Source organism: Cryptotermes secundus, unplaced genomic scaffold, assembly GCF_002891405.2.
Source record: "Cryptotermes secundus unplaced genomic scaffold, Csec_1.0 scaffold693, whole genome shotgun sequence".
NCBI classification, from domain to species: domain Eukaryota; kingdom Metazoa; phylum Arthropoda; class Insecta; order Blattodea; family Kalotermitidae; genus Cryptotermes; species Cryptotermes secundus.
In genome coordinates, this window is record NW_019722434.1 from 1495381 (window position 1) to 1510143 (window position 14763).

The 14763-nt window shown below is 41.8% G+C and overlaps 1 protein-coding gene across 7 annotated transcripts; it reads left to right on the top strand.

Moving 5' to 3' along the window:
• The first annotated feature begins 17 nt into the window (after nucleotides 1-17).
• LOC111861438 (transient receptor potential cation channel protein painless) lies at nucleotides 18-14731 on the top strand. 7 transcript variants are annotated; one of them, XM_023846004.2, is made up of 2 exons: nucleotides 18-1830; nucleotides 11268-11353. In XM_023846004.2, the coding sequence occupies exon 1, from the start codon at nucleotides 40-42 to the stop codon at nucleotides 1828-1830; it is 1791 nt and encodes a 596-aa protein (XP_023701772.1). In that variant the 5' UTR covers nucleotides 18-39; the 3' UTR covers nucleotides 11268-11353. The 7 variants fall into 7 exon arrangements, with proteins under 7 accessions (XP_023701772.1, XP_033606205.1, XP_023701771.1 ...); XM_033750314.1 differs by having other exon boundaries at nucleotides 18-1818; nucleotides 11268-11294; XM_023846003.2 differs by lacking the exon at nucleotides 11268-11353 and adding an exon at nucleotides 2876-3524.
• Nucleotides 14732-14763: the final 32 nt, after the last annotated feature.

The following is a 14763-nucleotide window of genomic DNA, read 5'->3' on the forward strand; positions in this document are numbered from 1 at the left end:
CAGTCATCTTCGAACAGAAGAGTTCCCATCACATCAGCTATGGAGGTGGCTATATCCCCACAAGGGTTCGAACAGAATGAGCAGACAGTTCCTCTGAGCAAATCTGAAGATGAACACGAAGTGAAATATGAAGCCGTGGAGGTGGAGAAAGAGGACTCTGGAAAGCATTTCATGAAGGCAAAGGTTGTTCTGAAGAAACTCAATATACCAGTACCAGAACATCTGCTGTCATTGCCAGTGCAGGATGCAAAGACAAAGCCTCAAAGCTTGCAGAAAACCCTGGAGAAAGTTTCAAAGATGTTGCAAGTGAGCCTGACTGAAAGTTCATTAGTGAAGAAGAGAAAGGTTGGAAGACCGAGGAAAGTGCAGGATGGTGTAGTGAAAGCAGTAAAAGGGCTGAATGTTGTGAAGCGACCAGTATTGCAGCCTAAAGTTATAGAAAAACCATCAAAGCAGAAAATTGTGGGAAAACAAGGGCAACAAAAAGTAACAGGGAGACAGGTTCAGCAGAAGATTGTTAGAAAAGCATTGCAACAGAAAATTACTGGGAAGCCATCACAACGTAAACATGCAGGAGAACCAAAACCTCAGAAAACTACGGGAAAATCATCACAACAGAAAACTGTTTTAAGACCAAAGGGAATTCTGAAAACTTCACCATCAAATCGACCAAGTATCGCAATCAGAATAGCTTCAAATAATAAGAAGAAAGTTGTGGCTAGTAAGAACAAAACAGAGTCACAGAAACTGGTGCCTCATAAGAACAAAACAAAGTTACAGAAAGTGGTGCCATCCATCATAGCCAAGAAAACAATAAAAAAAGTTTCATTTAAAAATCTGAAATACAGACCGAGTATGAAGCCAGCAGTTAATCCAAGGCCTGAGATCAAGAAGAAGAAGATTGAGGCTGTGAAGGGCAAGAACGTGAACTTGAACAAAAGTAAACAAAATAAAGTTCGTGCAAAAGAAAAGGGAATTGTTTTAAAAAGAAATACAAAAAAAACTTCTTCAGTGAGAGAAAATGAAGTGGCGCCATTGCCTGCTGTGAAGACAGCCAAGACGTCCCAGCAGAAGAACCCAGAAGCAGCGAACAGAATGCTAGAACCAAAGAAAGTTGTCGCAGTAGACAAAAAGATGAAGAAACCGCAACAGGTTGCTGTCAAGCCAAGCAAACCAGATGGTTGCGGCACTGGTGCAGATGATGAGTGGATTGTAGAGATGTTGCTTGATGATAGCGAAATTGACATGATGACATTAAATTCGCAGGTGAAAGTCGGTCAGGATGCCAACATTAGCAAAGTGAGTTCCAGTGATGATAGACCAAAAGATGTACATGTGAGCACTAGTGACCTGGACACCAGTCATTCTCTTGAGTGTGACTCAAGCACTGATATGAATAGAAGGAACACTGTCCTTGGTGGGGGTAAAACTCTAAGGAGCAACATATGTGACAATAGAACTAATACAGTCTTGAATACACAAAACAAACAGGAAGTGGCATTACCAAGTCTGAAGAAGGTCACCCGTTCATTTAGTGTGGACAAACGGACTGGTATTTCAGCAGAGCAAAAGATGGAAGAAATGAGAAAGGCGATTGGTGATCTGGAAAGGATTGCTGACAGAAGCATGCTTCGTCTGAAGGCAGAGGAGAGGCAGGTGGTGTACCTGACGAACAGACTGCACGAGTATGAGCACGACAAGCATTACATCATGTTGGGAAAGATCTTGAAGGATGCTGCACCAGGTCCAAAGCAAAATCCTCATGCCGAGTTCATCTTGGACCTTGTTCTCAGCTACTGCTCCGAAGATGATGATTCTGTGAGCAGCTAAGTATGTTGGATTGCATGATGACTCAAGAGTATGCTCTTGTTGCACACTCTTCTAGAAATTTAATCCTCAGAAATTTAGTTCTCTACTGTTCCTAAGTGATCAAGGAGTCAGGGTTCAGTTTGCTGCAATGGGCAAGAAATAGAAACCACCCAGCCTCCTATGCAAAGGGTGCTAAGGACCACACGCCCACATCTGGTTAAGAATGGTGGAGCTGTACCTACATCTCCTCTTATGTCTTCATGGCACAGTTCTTAATTAAGTGCAGGGATAATTTTGCTTTTACTGTTGTTAAAGCAGTGTATGTGGTGAAATGAAATGTTCCCTGCCAGTGTAAAGTGCATTTGTATGAAATTTGAGGTTCTCACCACAGTGATATGAGTATTACTGTCATCTGGTGTGTAGTTGGCAGTGTTTGATCACACTGCCTCACTCCTCAGCACGGAAGATTAAGCTGATCATGGGGAAAATGTAGGGAGGACTGTGACCAGAGATGGAAGCAAAACCTCCTGTTGGTTTGCTCAGAGCCACTATTTCTCCCATTTGCTCTCCTCTTGAAAAGAGCCCTTTAAAGGGTCACTGTATACTTACTCTGCTTCTGCTGACTTCCCTGTACCTTCTGTTCATTAAGTGAGAACCATTATTCTCCCATTTGCTGCCCTTCTTCCTGTTGGTTTGCTCAGAATTTGAAGGTGGGAGGTTCCTCCAAAATGATGGTATCTCTCAACCGAACTGTGTGGCATCATATCCCAGAAAACTGTAATCCTAATATCTGATGTGGGAACCTCAAGTCTTAATGTAAAAAAGAATCACTTGATGCCTGTGAGACAGCTAAAATGTATTTCATGATGGGACAGGTTGGTGGGGCAAGCGGTTCCCTTGTGAGTCAGTGTGGGGTGTCTGAGGACTGCAGTTGAAAGTTAACTAGTACATTTGTTGATGAAAATAGTTGCACACAGTCAATACAGAGAAACCCTGTTGGTAAGAAGTTGTGTGACTAAGCAAGGGCCGTAACCTACTTCTGATACGAGACAAATCTGTTCCACAGATGGACACAGGCTGCCTCGATGTCAAAGTGTTTTGATGATGCCCCCCAGTTTGAGTAGCACTGGTACACAGCTTCACCATGTGTTCGTCTGTCAGGACTGATGAGGTTTCGTTTCTGAGAGCTGACCATAGCTGATGTGTAACCGGCACCACAAGAGCTGTGTGTGTTTCTCTGTCTGGCCATTTGTATCAGCAATCTCTCTTCGTATTTGCCACACCGAGAAATTATCTGCAAATTAATATGTGTTCTGTCTGCTTAAAATATGAAACTTCTTTTGTATTTATAATTGCTGTGTTATTGTAACGTGACAAGACTTCTTTACTTTTGATTTATCCCTTGGGTTCCCTTGATGTTGTAGAACAGGAAAACTAAAATGGCGTGCATTTCTAATGTAGTAAAACATGGTACAGTTTTATTTAAAATGTAGATATTGAGAAATAACGGGCCTGCGGATCACACATCAGTGTTTTGAGTGGAAGGTGCACAGAGTTAGGTAACTGTGACCCTCATCTCACAGTATGGCAGTTCCGATCCCGTTCAGTTTAGTCTCACTATCACTGTGGTAAAACTTCTCCCAAATATGAAGAAAGCAGTCTTCTGGGATTTGGCACCGTGTATATGTGGTGTTAACCGACGTTTCGGAGGAACGTATCGCCTCCATCTTCAGGGTGGGTTACCGGTTCTCACGGTCTCTTCGCTTGCAGATTTCTTATACTTTTTCTTCTACCCTGAAGATGGAGGCGATTCTTTCTTCCGAAACGTCGGTTAACACCACATATACACGGTGCCAAATCCCAGAAGACTGCTTTCTTCATAGTGACCGCCGTGAAAGCCTCAAATCTTACATTCTCCCAAATATGTTTCCTTACAATCTATGGTAACTGTTTTGTGGACTACTGAATGATAAATTATCTGGTCAGTATTGTACATTTAAATATCTTAATCTTGTTCTAACCTTTTTTGTCCATCATGCTTACCAAATACAGGAGATACTTTAGAATGGGAAAATATAAAACTTGTGCCATGTGGTGCTCCCCATGTGAGTGTGTTGAAAGAGAGTTGGAAGGATATTTCAGGACCTGATGTTAATGTGGTGAAAAACTTCTCTCATTGTACCTTTCTGGGAAATTTACGATGTTTGAACCCTTCCAACAGATGATGGAAAAGGATTAATACATGTACCACATTTATTCTTTGGCAAATTTTTGCAGCTCATGATTATCAGTTTTCCTCGGTCAAATTGATAATGACATTGTGTTGTATGGTTGCTTCATGTAATCAAATTAAAATCCACCCTTGAATTCTCTCCTGGGTGTATTTGGATGTGGGTGCACATTAAGCGGACTGCTCCTGCAGCCCGAGGAGAACATAATTGCAGTCATGTTTAAGTGAGTGCATTGAGTACTGAGGAGGAAGTAATTGCAGTCATGTTTAAGTGAGTGCATTGAGAATTGTGTTCTAATAGTGCTCCAGAGTACACAATCAGATGTTAAATCGCCCATGGCATTGTAAATATCCAAAATACTGGATAATCAACACTGGAAAATAAACAGTGGGACTTTCCAAGTATGAGTCTCCATATGTTAATATAAATGTGAAAAACAATCTTTCACTCTAAGCAATTTGCATGCAGTGTTTCATGTTTTCTTTTATAAGGACAGAGTCTTTTCTGTGCAAGGGAAATTGAATGTTGTATCTCACTAGAACTTTGATGGTGAGTGTTGGGAAAGTTCAGTCATACTACGGGAGCTTGGGGAACAGCAGTTGGCCTGAGAGATGACATATATCATTACATAGTGAGGCCTACAGTTGCTCCAACTTGCATGGCAGGATGCTCCACCAAAGTAAAGAAGTACTTCACAAACTCATTAAGCTCTTATGAAATATTTGTAATGTAAATATGTGATGTGACCTACCAGCGATATGTTAAAGAATTCATGTCATAGACACTTACCATATAACAGAGAGAGTTGCACAACTCCCAGAGTCGTGAGAGAATAAAATATGGTCAGGAGTCCCACAAGTCTCAGAACCAAGAGTGACTGTGCTGGTGAAGACCAGCAGTAATTTACCTGATCTGATCTGACCAGTAAATGAACTTGGAATACAGAGTTACTCAAAGTGCTGTTTACTGTTTCACTGAGATTGTATAAAGAGTGGGAGGATAAATTCATTAAAATGTGACGATCCCGCTGAGGTATACAGGGTGAGGCAGATTACGTGGCTAACTGCAAGTGAAACACATGAAAACAAGTCAGGCCGGAGCATATGATTTGCAGAAGTGTTTGTGAAGATTTGAGGTTGTCAGCTGGTGAATATGAAGATTACTGTCTTCTGGGACGATACCATGTTCGTCTGGTAGTAAGATAACGTTTCAGATACAGCCTGATTCCTGGGTGCCTCTAAAACATTCGTAACTCCCTCACTTCCTAGAAGAAGGTTAGGCTATCCCTGCAACAAGCCGTGGAGGACCATGTGGTTGTGAGACATTGAGGCTCCCACATTTTCTAGACACTGGGCTTGCAGATGGTGGTGAGGTTGGAAGCTTCACGTGCTGGCTGCCCCGTATCCCCAGGAAGATTCCTGGTACTCATTTCTGTTAGGGGGTGAGTCATCCCCAGGGTTGTAATGCAGCTGGAAGGAGGAGTGAGCATTAATGAAGTTAACATTGGAGAAGTATTGTGCTATGCTCCTAGATGGCAAGCAGAAATTATCTACTGTACATCAGTTGCATATTACATGTTGAACTTGGACAAATAATACAAGGTATACACAAAAGAATGGTGCAGTTTCAGAAGTTAATAAGAAATTTATTTCTCAACTTACACAGGCGCAACATACACCATCATTGGTGGCAACTGTCCAAGTTTCTCATGCGTTAGTTGCAAACCTTCCATATGTGCACCCTGGGTCACATGACACACATCCACATGGTAATCAAACTCATCCCAGACCCAGTGTAGCATGTCCGCTGTAATTGCCTGCAGTGTGTGCGTTTTCCGATCACGAAGTTCATGGATGGACGTGGGCAATGGTAGTACATATGTCTTTAATGAACCCCCAAAGAAAGAAATTGCACTGTGTAATATCTGGTGAATGGGGTGGCCAAGGGAGAAGGTTGTTGTCTCCATTTGCAGTAGCACGTCCAGTCCAGCACTGTGGAAGAATACGATTGAGAAACACTCATACGTTCCTGTGAAAATGGGGGTGGGGAACTCTGTCCAGTTGTAGAATGTAATCGTCATGATTGCTCTTCAGTTTGGGTAACAACCAGCTTTCCAGCATGTCCAAGAATGAGTCGCCAGTGTCAGTTGCTTCAGCGAAGGAAAATGGGTCGTGCACTTTCTCGCAGGACACTGCACAGAAAATTATGATTTTGGAGAGTCACGCTGGTGCTTTGTGCGTGTGGTCGCTCGGTTCCCCAGATACAGCCATTGTGTCTGTTCACCTTGCCACTGATGTGGAATGTGGCTTCATTGGAAAGATCAGTCTTTCTACGAACCTATTTTCCTCCATTTTCAACTGCATCTCCTCGCAAAAGTCACGCCTTTTCACTTTGTCTGCTGGTTTAAGGGCCTGCACCAATCACATCTTGTACAGCTTAAAACATAGCTGCTTACTCAACACCTTCCACACTGTCAGTTTTTGCACCCCTAATTCCCTGCTTCCTCTACCCGCTGACTTGCTGGGACTTCACTGAAACGTCTCACGCGCTCTTTCAGTGTTGTCATCAGACACACGAGGGCGACCAGGACTCTTGCCTTTACACAAGCATCCAGTTTCTACAAACTGTCGGTACCACCTGCTTATGTTGTTATTGTGTGGTGCGTCTGTTTGAAACCATGCACGAAACTCATGCTGCACTGCAATCGCAGATCTGGACACCTCAAAACGGAGTACACAGAAGACTTTCTCCTGCTGCAACGCCATCTTTGAAACTGGCCCTGCGACCATGCAGTAAGCATGTGAAGCGAACTGCTGGTAGCGCATAAAAACTTGGGACAGTTGACACTGCTGAAGGTGTCTGTTGTGCGTATGTGAGTGGAGAAATAAATTTCTTATTACCTTTTGAAACCGCACCATTCTTTTGTGTATACCCTGTATAAGCTTTAGAATGAAGAGGTTAAGTTACATCTTTTCATTGTTTTATAAATAAGATACCATCTACCAATGGGCTCTAAATATCTCTGTTTACATGTAAATTTAAATTATCCTCATATGAAAGGCCAGCAATTGCTGTACTGTTATGTTTATAAGCATTTTGGCATGGTAGTAATTAAGAGAGGGAACAGAAGATGGCAGCCCTAAATGGCTGCGGGTGGTGTGTGTTTATTATCCTGAGAAGTGTGTAATAAAGTGTTTGTGAGTGGAAGGTATGCTTGAATTGGTATTGCAATGTCGGTTTTTGCTGAGAAAGTTCATAGCATGCTTCGGAATAGGAGCACTCTACGGTGCAAATTGCTATTCTGTCAAGCTTAGTGTCTTGGTATAAATGTAACTCCGTTCCCAGAGCCTTCTTGGTTACTGAGGTTGCATATTTTTGATGGTGATTGCTTTTATAGGCAAAAAAATTGTGCACATGCAGAGAACTGTTTTCTCAGTAAGTTTTATGCTCCCAATTCATTAGTGGTGTTGATAACCACAACAGTTTCCATTGAATTTGGCAGGCTTTGGCCTAAGTACACATTTCCCCAGCACATTTTCTGTGCCTGATGAAAACCAAGTTTGAACAGTCATTTAACAAATTGAGATTTTGGGTTTTTACTGTAGTGACTATGAATATTACTGCCTGGCAGGATGTGATGCCATGTATGTTTGTAGAAACATACTAACGTTTTTTGAGGAACTTTGCCCGCTTCCATCAGGGTAGAAGAGTAAGCCATGTGGGAAAATGGTACAGCTGCAAGGTTGGAGAAGGAGGGACAGAAAAAGGCTGTAAGATGAGCAGTGGGAGGCAGTAGCCCCAAAAAGGATAGCACCTAGAAATTCGGTGGAAATGGGGACAGTGTTTTGAAGGGGAAAATGCTGTCTCTTTCTTAATCACCTGTATGTACTTAGTTTTGTAATTTCAAATTCCATTAAAACCTCAGCTGCTGTCATATTCTCACACCAGTGTGAAGTAGAGATACTTCTGCTTGTAGATGGGAGGACATCTCTATGGTGGGCCGTCTTTGCCTGCAACAGTGCCTTCAGCAATTGAAACAACAGTTTCTCTGTAATCTTTTACAGTGCTTCTTTAACACATGTTTGTCATATTGGAATAGTAAACAGTATTTTGAAATGCTCTGTAATCCAGCATTATTAAAGGTTTGGGCTTAATTGGTAGATTATCCTGATTCAATTTATGTCCATAGAATGAATCATCAAGATTACATGTTGTAACTGACAGTGTACACTTACAGCAAGTTACTGTTATAACACATAATCATAATGGATTTGTGTTAAAAATTGTCTTTTTAGTACTGTCATGTTGTACAGATATATTTTATATCCAAAGTAAGTGCGTAACCGTGTTTACTATCAGATAGAGTACAATAAACCTGTTCCACATGCAGCTTGTGTGCTCTTTCATTACAGAGCTCAGTACAGAGGGCTGTTATCTTGATCACATCATTAATAAGTAGTGAAGTGCCTCACTCCACAGAGCACAGTCCTTGTGAAGCTAATAGTCATGATCTCCTGTTCCAAAAATCCTCCACTTTTTATGGAACCTGTAGGTTCATTACCATTATTTAAGGTGGTTTTTAATGACACTGTTAAAAGGTAAAGAAGATAAGGCTAACCCTGTAACAGGACATGGAGGCCCATAGGGTTGTGAGACGTCTAGGCTCTCATATTTTCTCTAGACATTCTGCTCACAGATGGCGGTAAGGTTGTCAGTCTTATGCTCCGGCCGCCCTTTACCCCCCAGGAGATTCCTGGTACTCCTGCTACCTACCCTGAACCGGCTGAACCCTCATCCTGTTTCTTTAAGATGTTTTATCATACATTCTCTCATCTACACCTAGGTGCTACAAGAGAATTCTTGCATTTATACATAACCACTTTTCATTTTCTCAGTTCTGTTGATTTCTAAAAAATATATCAGATTCATGCTACATGACCTTTAATGTTGTTACAGTATTGTTAAATAAGCTACTGATCAGTGAAAATGAGTCAGCATAGCTCAGGTGATATAGTGATCAGTCTATGAGCTCAACAGCCAGAGAAATGATGTTTGATATATGGCAGGGACAGCGATGTTTGCCTTCATCTGGGCTTGACTGCAGCCCGCACTGCTTCCTGTGCAGCCTGTACCAGTGGTAAGGAGGCAAGGGCATATAGTGCTGAGGTTAAGAATGCGTGCAGCTGTGCTTCCACTCCCCAATACATCTTTATGTCATAGGCCTTAATTAAACAAGAAGGTTAGTGTAAAGGTAATGCTGCACTTTTATTTGGGAGGTGTATGGTTTGAATCTTGGTTGGGATACTGGCTGTCATGACTGATTTTTGTCCTTATTCTTAGCCTCTCAGGTAGATGCCAGGATACTTTCTTGGGTTGTCCACGACCACTTTCTTCCAAATCAGTTATCAGGCGTCCTACCATTCAGTGCTTTATAATGTACATTACAAATTCAATTCATGCCAGGGGAAACTTTATATGCTTACTGGTCAGTAAAGTGAAGTAGATGCAAACACTCAGCCCAATTAAGAATGATACCAGGAAAGTGGCTCTGTCCTGTTGACATGCCAGTAGGAAGCTGTGGAACATTAGCAAATATTGGGAGTGTGTACAAACAGTGGGGAGATAACTGTGCTGCTGATAGACTCTTTATCACTCTCATGCATGCAGCTTGAGGACTGAACCTGGAACAGGTAAGCTGAAAACTTTGGCTGTGTATCAGATTGTTTTTGCCCTCTTCAGACTTCTTTTTCATTAACTATTCCTCCCATTTACATGTCATGTCATAATGCAGATTGCCAAGAACTTGGAAAGGAATGGCAAGAGGGGCAATGAAATGTGCACACAGATAACTCTGGCATGTAAGTGTGTTTGTTAGTCACCTCACAAACCAGAAGACTTGTGCAAAAAGTGAATTGGGCTTGAAGTGTATGTTTCATTTTCCTGTGCAACTTGTGTTTGAAACATCTTTTGATCCAATAAATAAATAGCGACATACACTTGAGATGCATGCGGAAATGAGTTGTTATCCTTGTAAGGCATCCATTGTTATGTTCGATTAGGAGTTCTCACTGCAGTAGCTGAAGGCTGCTACTGTTGTCTGGGATGTCATGCCATGTAGTCAGGTGGAAAGTGATGTTTTCAAGGAGTGCTCAGGGTTACACAGCAAGCAGACCATCCCAGAAGACTACTCTTGAAACTGAAGCAGAACTCAACAGTACAAACATCAGAAGTTTTGTTGTTACATGCTGATGGACAGACATGGCAAAGCTGATAGATGCATTTTTGCACGTTTTTGTTGTGAAGGTGTGAGGAAGAGCACATACTATCTGTTAAAGAAAAGAGGAAATCATTTTTGTCATTGGAAATTTGTAGAATAAAACCCATTACAAGGGGCAGTAGAATTCTAAATTTAATTCAGCATTGAGTTTGTTAATTTTTAGTTTGAATCATGAGTTTCACATTTAAATTAAGAAGAAGATAAATTAGTATTACAATAAACTTGTTCCTGTGCTTAACTGATTAAACACTACGCCATGAAGGCTTATGGGAGAGTGGATGTATAGATCCATATGTTCTTAACCTCTGTACTAGTTGAAGGTGAATGCTCAGCTTCATGCCCTAGCTGCTTTATCCCCAAGGAAGGATCCCCCAACATCCACTGGGTAGGAGGCTGGGTGGATCCGAGAACTGGTCTGGTTGAAATGGAGAAGAGAAATTTCTTACCCCTACCAGGACTCGAACTCCAACCCCTCAGTCATCCAGCCTGTAAGCTCATCACTATACCAACTACGCTATTCTGGCTCCTGTATTTTTTATTATTATTGGGAGCTGGACTAAAACAGTCAATAGTGTCTGGCTACAACCTGAATGACCTAGGGGTTGGATTTTCTCTTCTCCACATCATCCAGACCAGCTTTGGGCTGCACAGCCCCCAATCCAATGGGCACCACGGGTAATGGAACCTGGGCATGAAGCTAATCACTCATCTCCAACTAGTGCCAAGGTCAAGAAAACCAGGATCTGTACAATCACTCCCCCATACGGCTTCATGGCATGGTTCTTCATTAATCAAGCACATGGACAACTNCATTTCTACCTTTCTTCTAAGCATTAAAAGTACTGAGCTATCTTGTGTCCACGAAATGACTGTACATGCAGAATATTTTAACCTTCATATGTCATGTCCAGAAGATAAGGTACATAATGAGTGATCATTTCATTGCTCAGAGACTCAACTGAACAATGTTCTCCATCCAAGAGATGAGCGAGGTGGACACACAGCCCACAGACCATGTCACTATCAGCCCAGTGCAGCACCAGGCCCGGCTGTTGGCAGCCCTGCAAGCACGGGACCTCAACAGCTTCTCACAGCTGCTTCAGCAATCCGCAATAGGTGCAGATGGTGCCTGTCTCGAGTCAGCATGCAGGAATGCAGACTGCGCACCGTTTGTTAGGTTACTGTTGCAGCATGGCGTAGACCCAAACACTGTGAACCCTGTACTTCAGAAAACTCCACTCCACATCACAGCTGAACTGGGATACTATGAGGTACTCCAAGTCCTGCTTCACGATGGCAGGATCAGCCTGAATTCTCTCACTGGGAGCAGACAGACAGCTCTGCACGTCACAGTGAACAAGTGTGGGGAGTCATGTAAAGAAGACGTTGAGCGGTACAGAGGATGTATCGTTTTGCTTCTTGATTGGCCCAATAATGTGACAGAATGGACAACAGGGGTGACAGACCTCCAGTGTCCACTCGATGTGAATGCCATGGATTGGCTCGGCAATACTGCTCTTCATTATGCTGCTCAGAACAAAGATCAGGAAACTGTTCTGATACTTTTAGAACATGGCTCATACATTGGTTCAAGAAATCTTGCAGGTGACATGCCAATCTCAGGCATTGAACCAGAGACTCTAGAAAAATTCTTGGATACACGTTTGCAAATGCCAAATGATGAGTCATTGTTGTTTAAGTATGATTTCCTAGTTCCAGCAGCTGACCTTCATTCTGTTTTGATGAGCAGAAATTTGTTATTTGATGAGATGGATGCGGGGATGATGACATTAAGCAGTCCAAGTCCAGAAATGGATCCCCTAGTTCATATCAGCCTCTCAAACAAGCTACGTCACTTACTCCTTCATCCTGTACTGTCAAGTTTCATACATCTGAAATGGCAACATGGAGGAAACCTCTACCACTACCATCTTGCATTTTATGTCATCTTTGTCTGGCTTCTGACCTTTATCATACTTCAGCATTACATAATCTCCCATCATGAACACAGCTCATCTTGCAGGTTGAATTTCACAGCAGTCTGTTTCTTCAAGATCATTGCAATAGGTTTGCTGGTTATTTGTTGCTTCTGTCTGGTTCTTAAAATCCTCTTTCATTTATTTATGTCTCAAATGCAATATCTTCTCAGGTGGGATACATATCCACATTTGGTTCTCACACTGTTGGCTCTTATTGTCGTATTCAGTGATTGGGGTGTTGCGGAGAATTCCCTGACAGCTGTCACATTGTTCCTCGCATGGACCCAGTTACTTCTTTTAACAGGAGAACATCCAGAAATATCAATATATTTTCACCTGTTCAAGAAAATTTCCTATAAATTTTTTACATTCATAGCTTGGTATTCTCTCCTGATTATAGCATTCTCTCTGAGTTTTTATGCTCTGTTTCATGACAGTGAGACATATATTCCAGAGAGGAACATGACCAGTAAACTATTCCAGAATCCTCTCTCCTCTGTGTTTACAACTGTCGGCATGTTTGTGGGGGGATTTGAAACGAGCCTCCTTCCATTCGAATCAGCAACTGGAACAAGTCACATTATTTTCTTACTCTTTATGTTTTTTCTGACCCTTGTTCTTCTCAGCATATTCATTGGGCTGGCTGTTAGCAAGATTCACAAGGTTCAAAGCAAAGCCGAGCTTGTACGTCTTAGAGCACAGGTGAACGCAATGTCGGATATTGAGAAGGTGTTACTGGGGAATCCTCTGTGCATTCACCTGAGAATGAGGCGGCTCTGCATAAGCCACAATGCTTTGATTGCATGGATTGTTAAGTTATCAGTGTATATGTGGCTCTTCTGCAACTGGTTGCGGTGTTTCAGGAACTTTCATCGCAATGTCATACTTTTCCCTGATTCCAGCTTTCACCATGCAAATATTCTGTTCCCATTGGGAAGTAGGTCAAAAGTGACTTGCAAATATGTGCTGGATCACAAAGTTCTTCAGCAGGCAGCCAGCATTGTGCAAGCGAGGGATGTTGAGATCCAAGAATTGGGACGCCAGGCAATGGTGAATTCTTGTGAGGAACGCTTGAGCAATATTGAAGCATCTCTGGCAAAGTGTGAGGTCCTTCAGCAAGATGTCCTGCAGCTACTGAGGCTGTCACCAGTGTCTGATTTGCGATTGGAATGAGATGGGTAAGGACTCTTGTTCATGACTTCATTGAAGTGACAGGAGCAAAGTCTTCAAGTTGTGATTTCAACTAACAAACAATGTGAACATTTGTTTCAAAACAGAGTGAAGATATTGGACAAATTAACATGCTTATAAAGATTACATATAACTTGGCCAGTGCTTAGCTGATTTTCTTTTACGTCTGTTTTACTCGTGTCACCTGCGTAGGTTACCTTTTAATACTGTTGTGTCTCTTGACTGTGGAATGGATAAACAGTATCACTGAGACTATATGAATGGCCATAATAGTGAATTGTCTGTATTCTGTAGTGACACATAAATATAATGGCTCTTAAAGATTTGTACAATGATTACAGATATCTGGATCACACATGTAAAGTAAGTATGTGAAACAGTGATGTAAAAAGTATGAAAAGAAATATACTGTCATGTGCATTATGGGGTGTGACTTATAGATGGGGTTTGGATTGGATGACTGGATTTATTGCACTTATACAGTCAACTTATAACTTCAAGCAGTACAGCACTATGGCTGATCTACACACTTTGCAGTTCACTGTTACACACACAGTAGGATTTTCAGTTTTCACTAGTCATATCCTTGCAATGAATTTCAACGCAATAATTATACCAATCTCACTGTCACTGCAGCACACGTGAAGTTGTCTTTGCACCACTGAATTCTTATCTTGCCATCTCTTCTTAATCCTCTTTGACTGCTGCCTGAAGAGACTCAATTATTATTCCCTCAGCTGGTCTGGGATCCTCGTTATATACCCTCAGGTGAGATCCAGCAGAAAACACCCTTTCCATTGTTATAGCTCAACAATACCTCGATTATTCATTACCATGGGAATATGTTTACCGAGTCATTGCCTATCAATGAATGTCTACTCTGGCTCCGCTATTCTGTCTTTCACGCATCATGTCACATTATAGAGAGATCTAAGAGGAAATACAGTGAACTGTCAATTATCCATGGTAATTGAGTGGAGGAGTGGCGGAGATGATTATAAACAGTGGATAATCAAAGAATCTGGAAATGCCCATTACCAGTGCTGCATCCAACCCTGAAAATCAGTTACTGCTGACATGTCACGGCAAATAAATGTAACAGAGATAATGCAAGTTCAAATTTCCATCCTAATGACGTCAAAGTATTGTCTACGTCAGAGAACAGGTTGTCAACTGGTGTTTAAAATTGGCCGCTATTGAAAATGTTATGAGCACATGCAATTATCGAGAAACACAAGATGGTATTGAAATGGTAGGTGCCAGATTACTGCAGTAT

Excerpts from the sequence above, each read along its gene's own strand:
- LOC111861438 (XM_023846002.2), top strand. The coding sequence starts at position 11,283 with ATGTTCTCCATCCAAGAGATGAGCGAGGTGGACACACAGCCCACAGAC.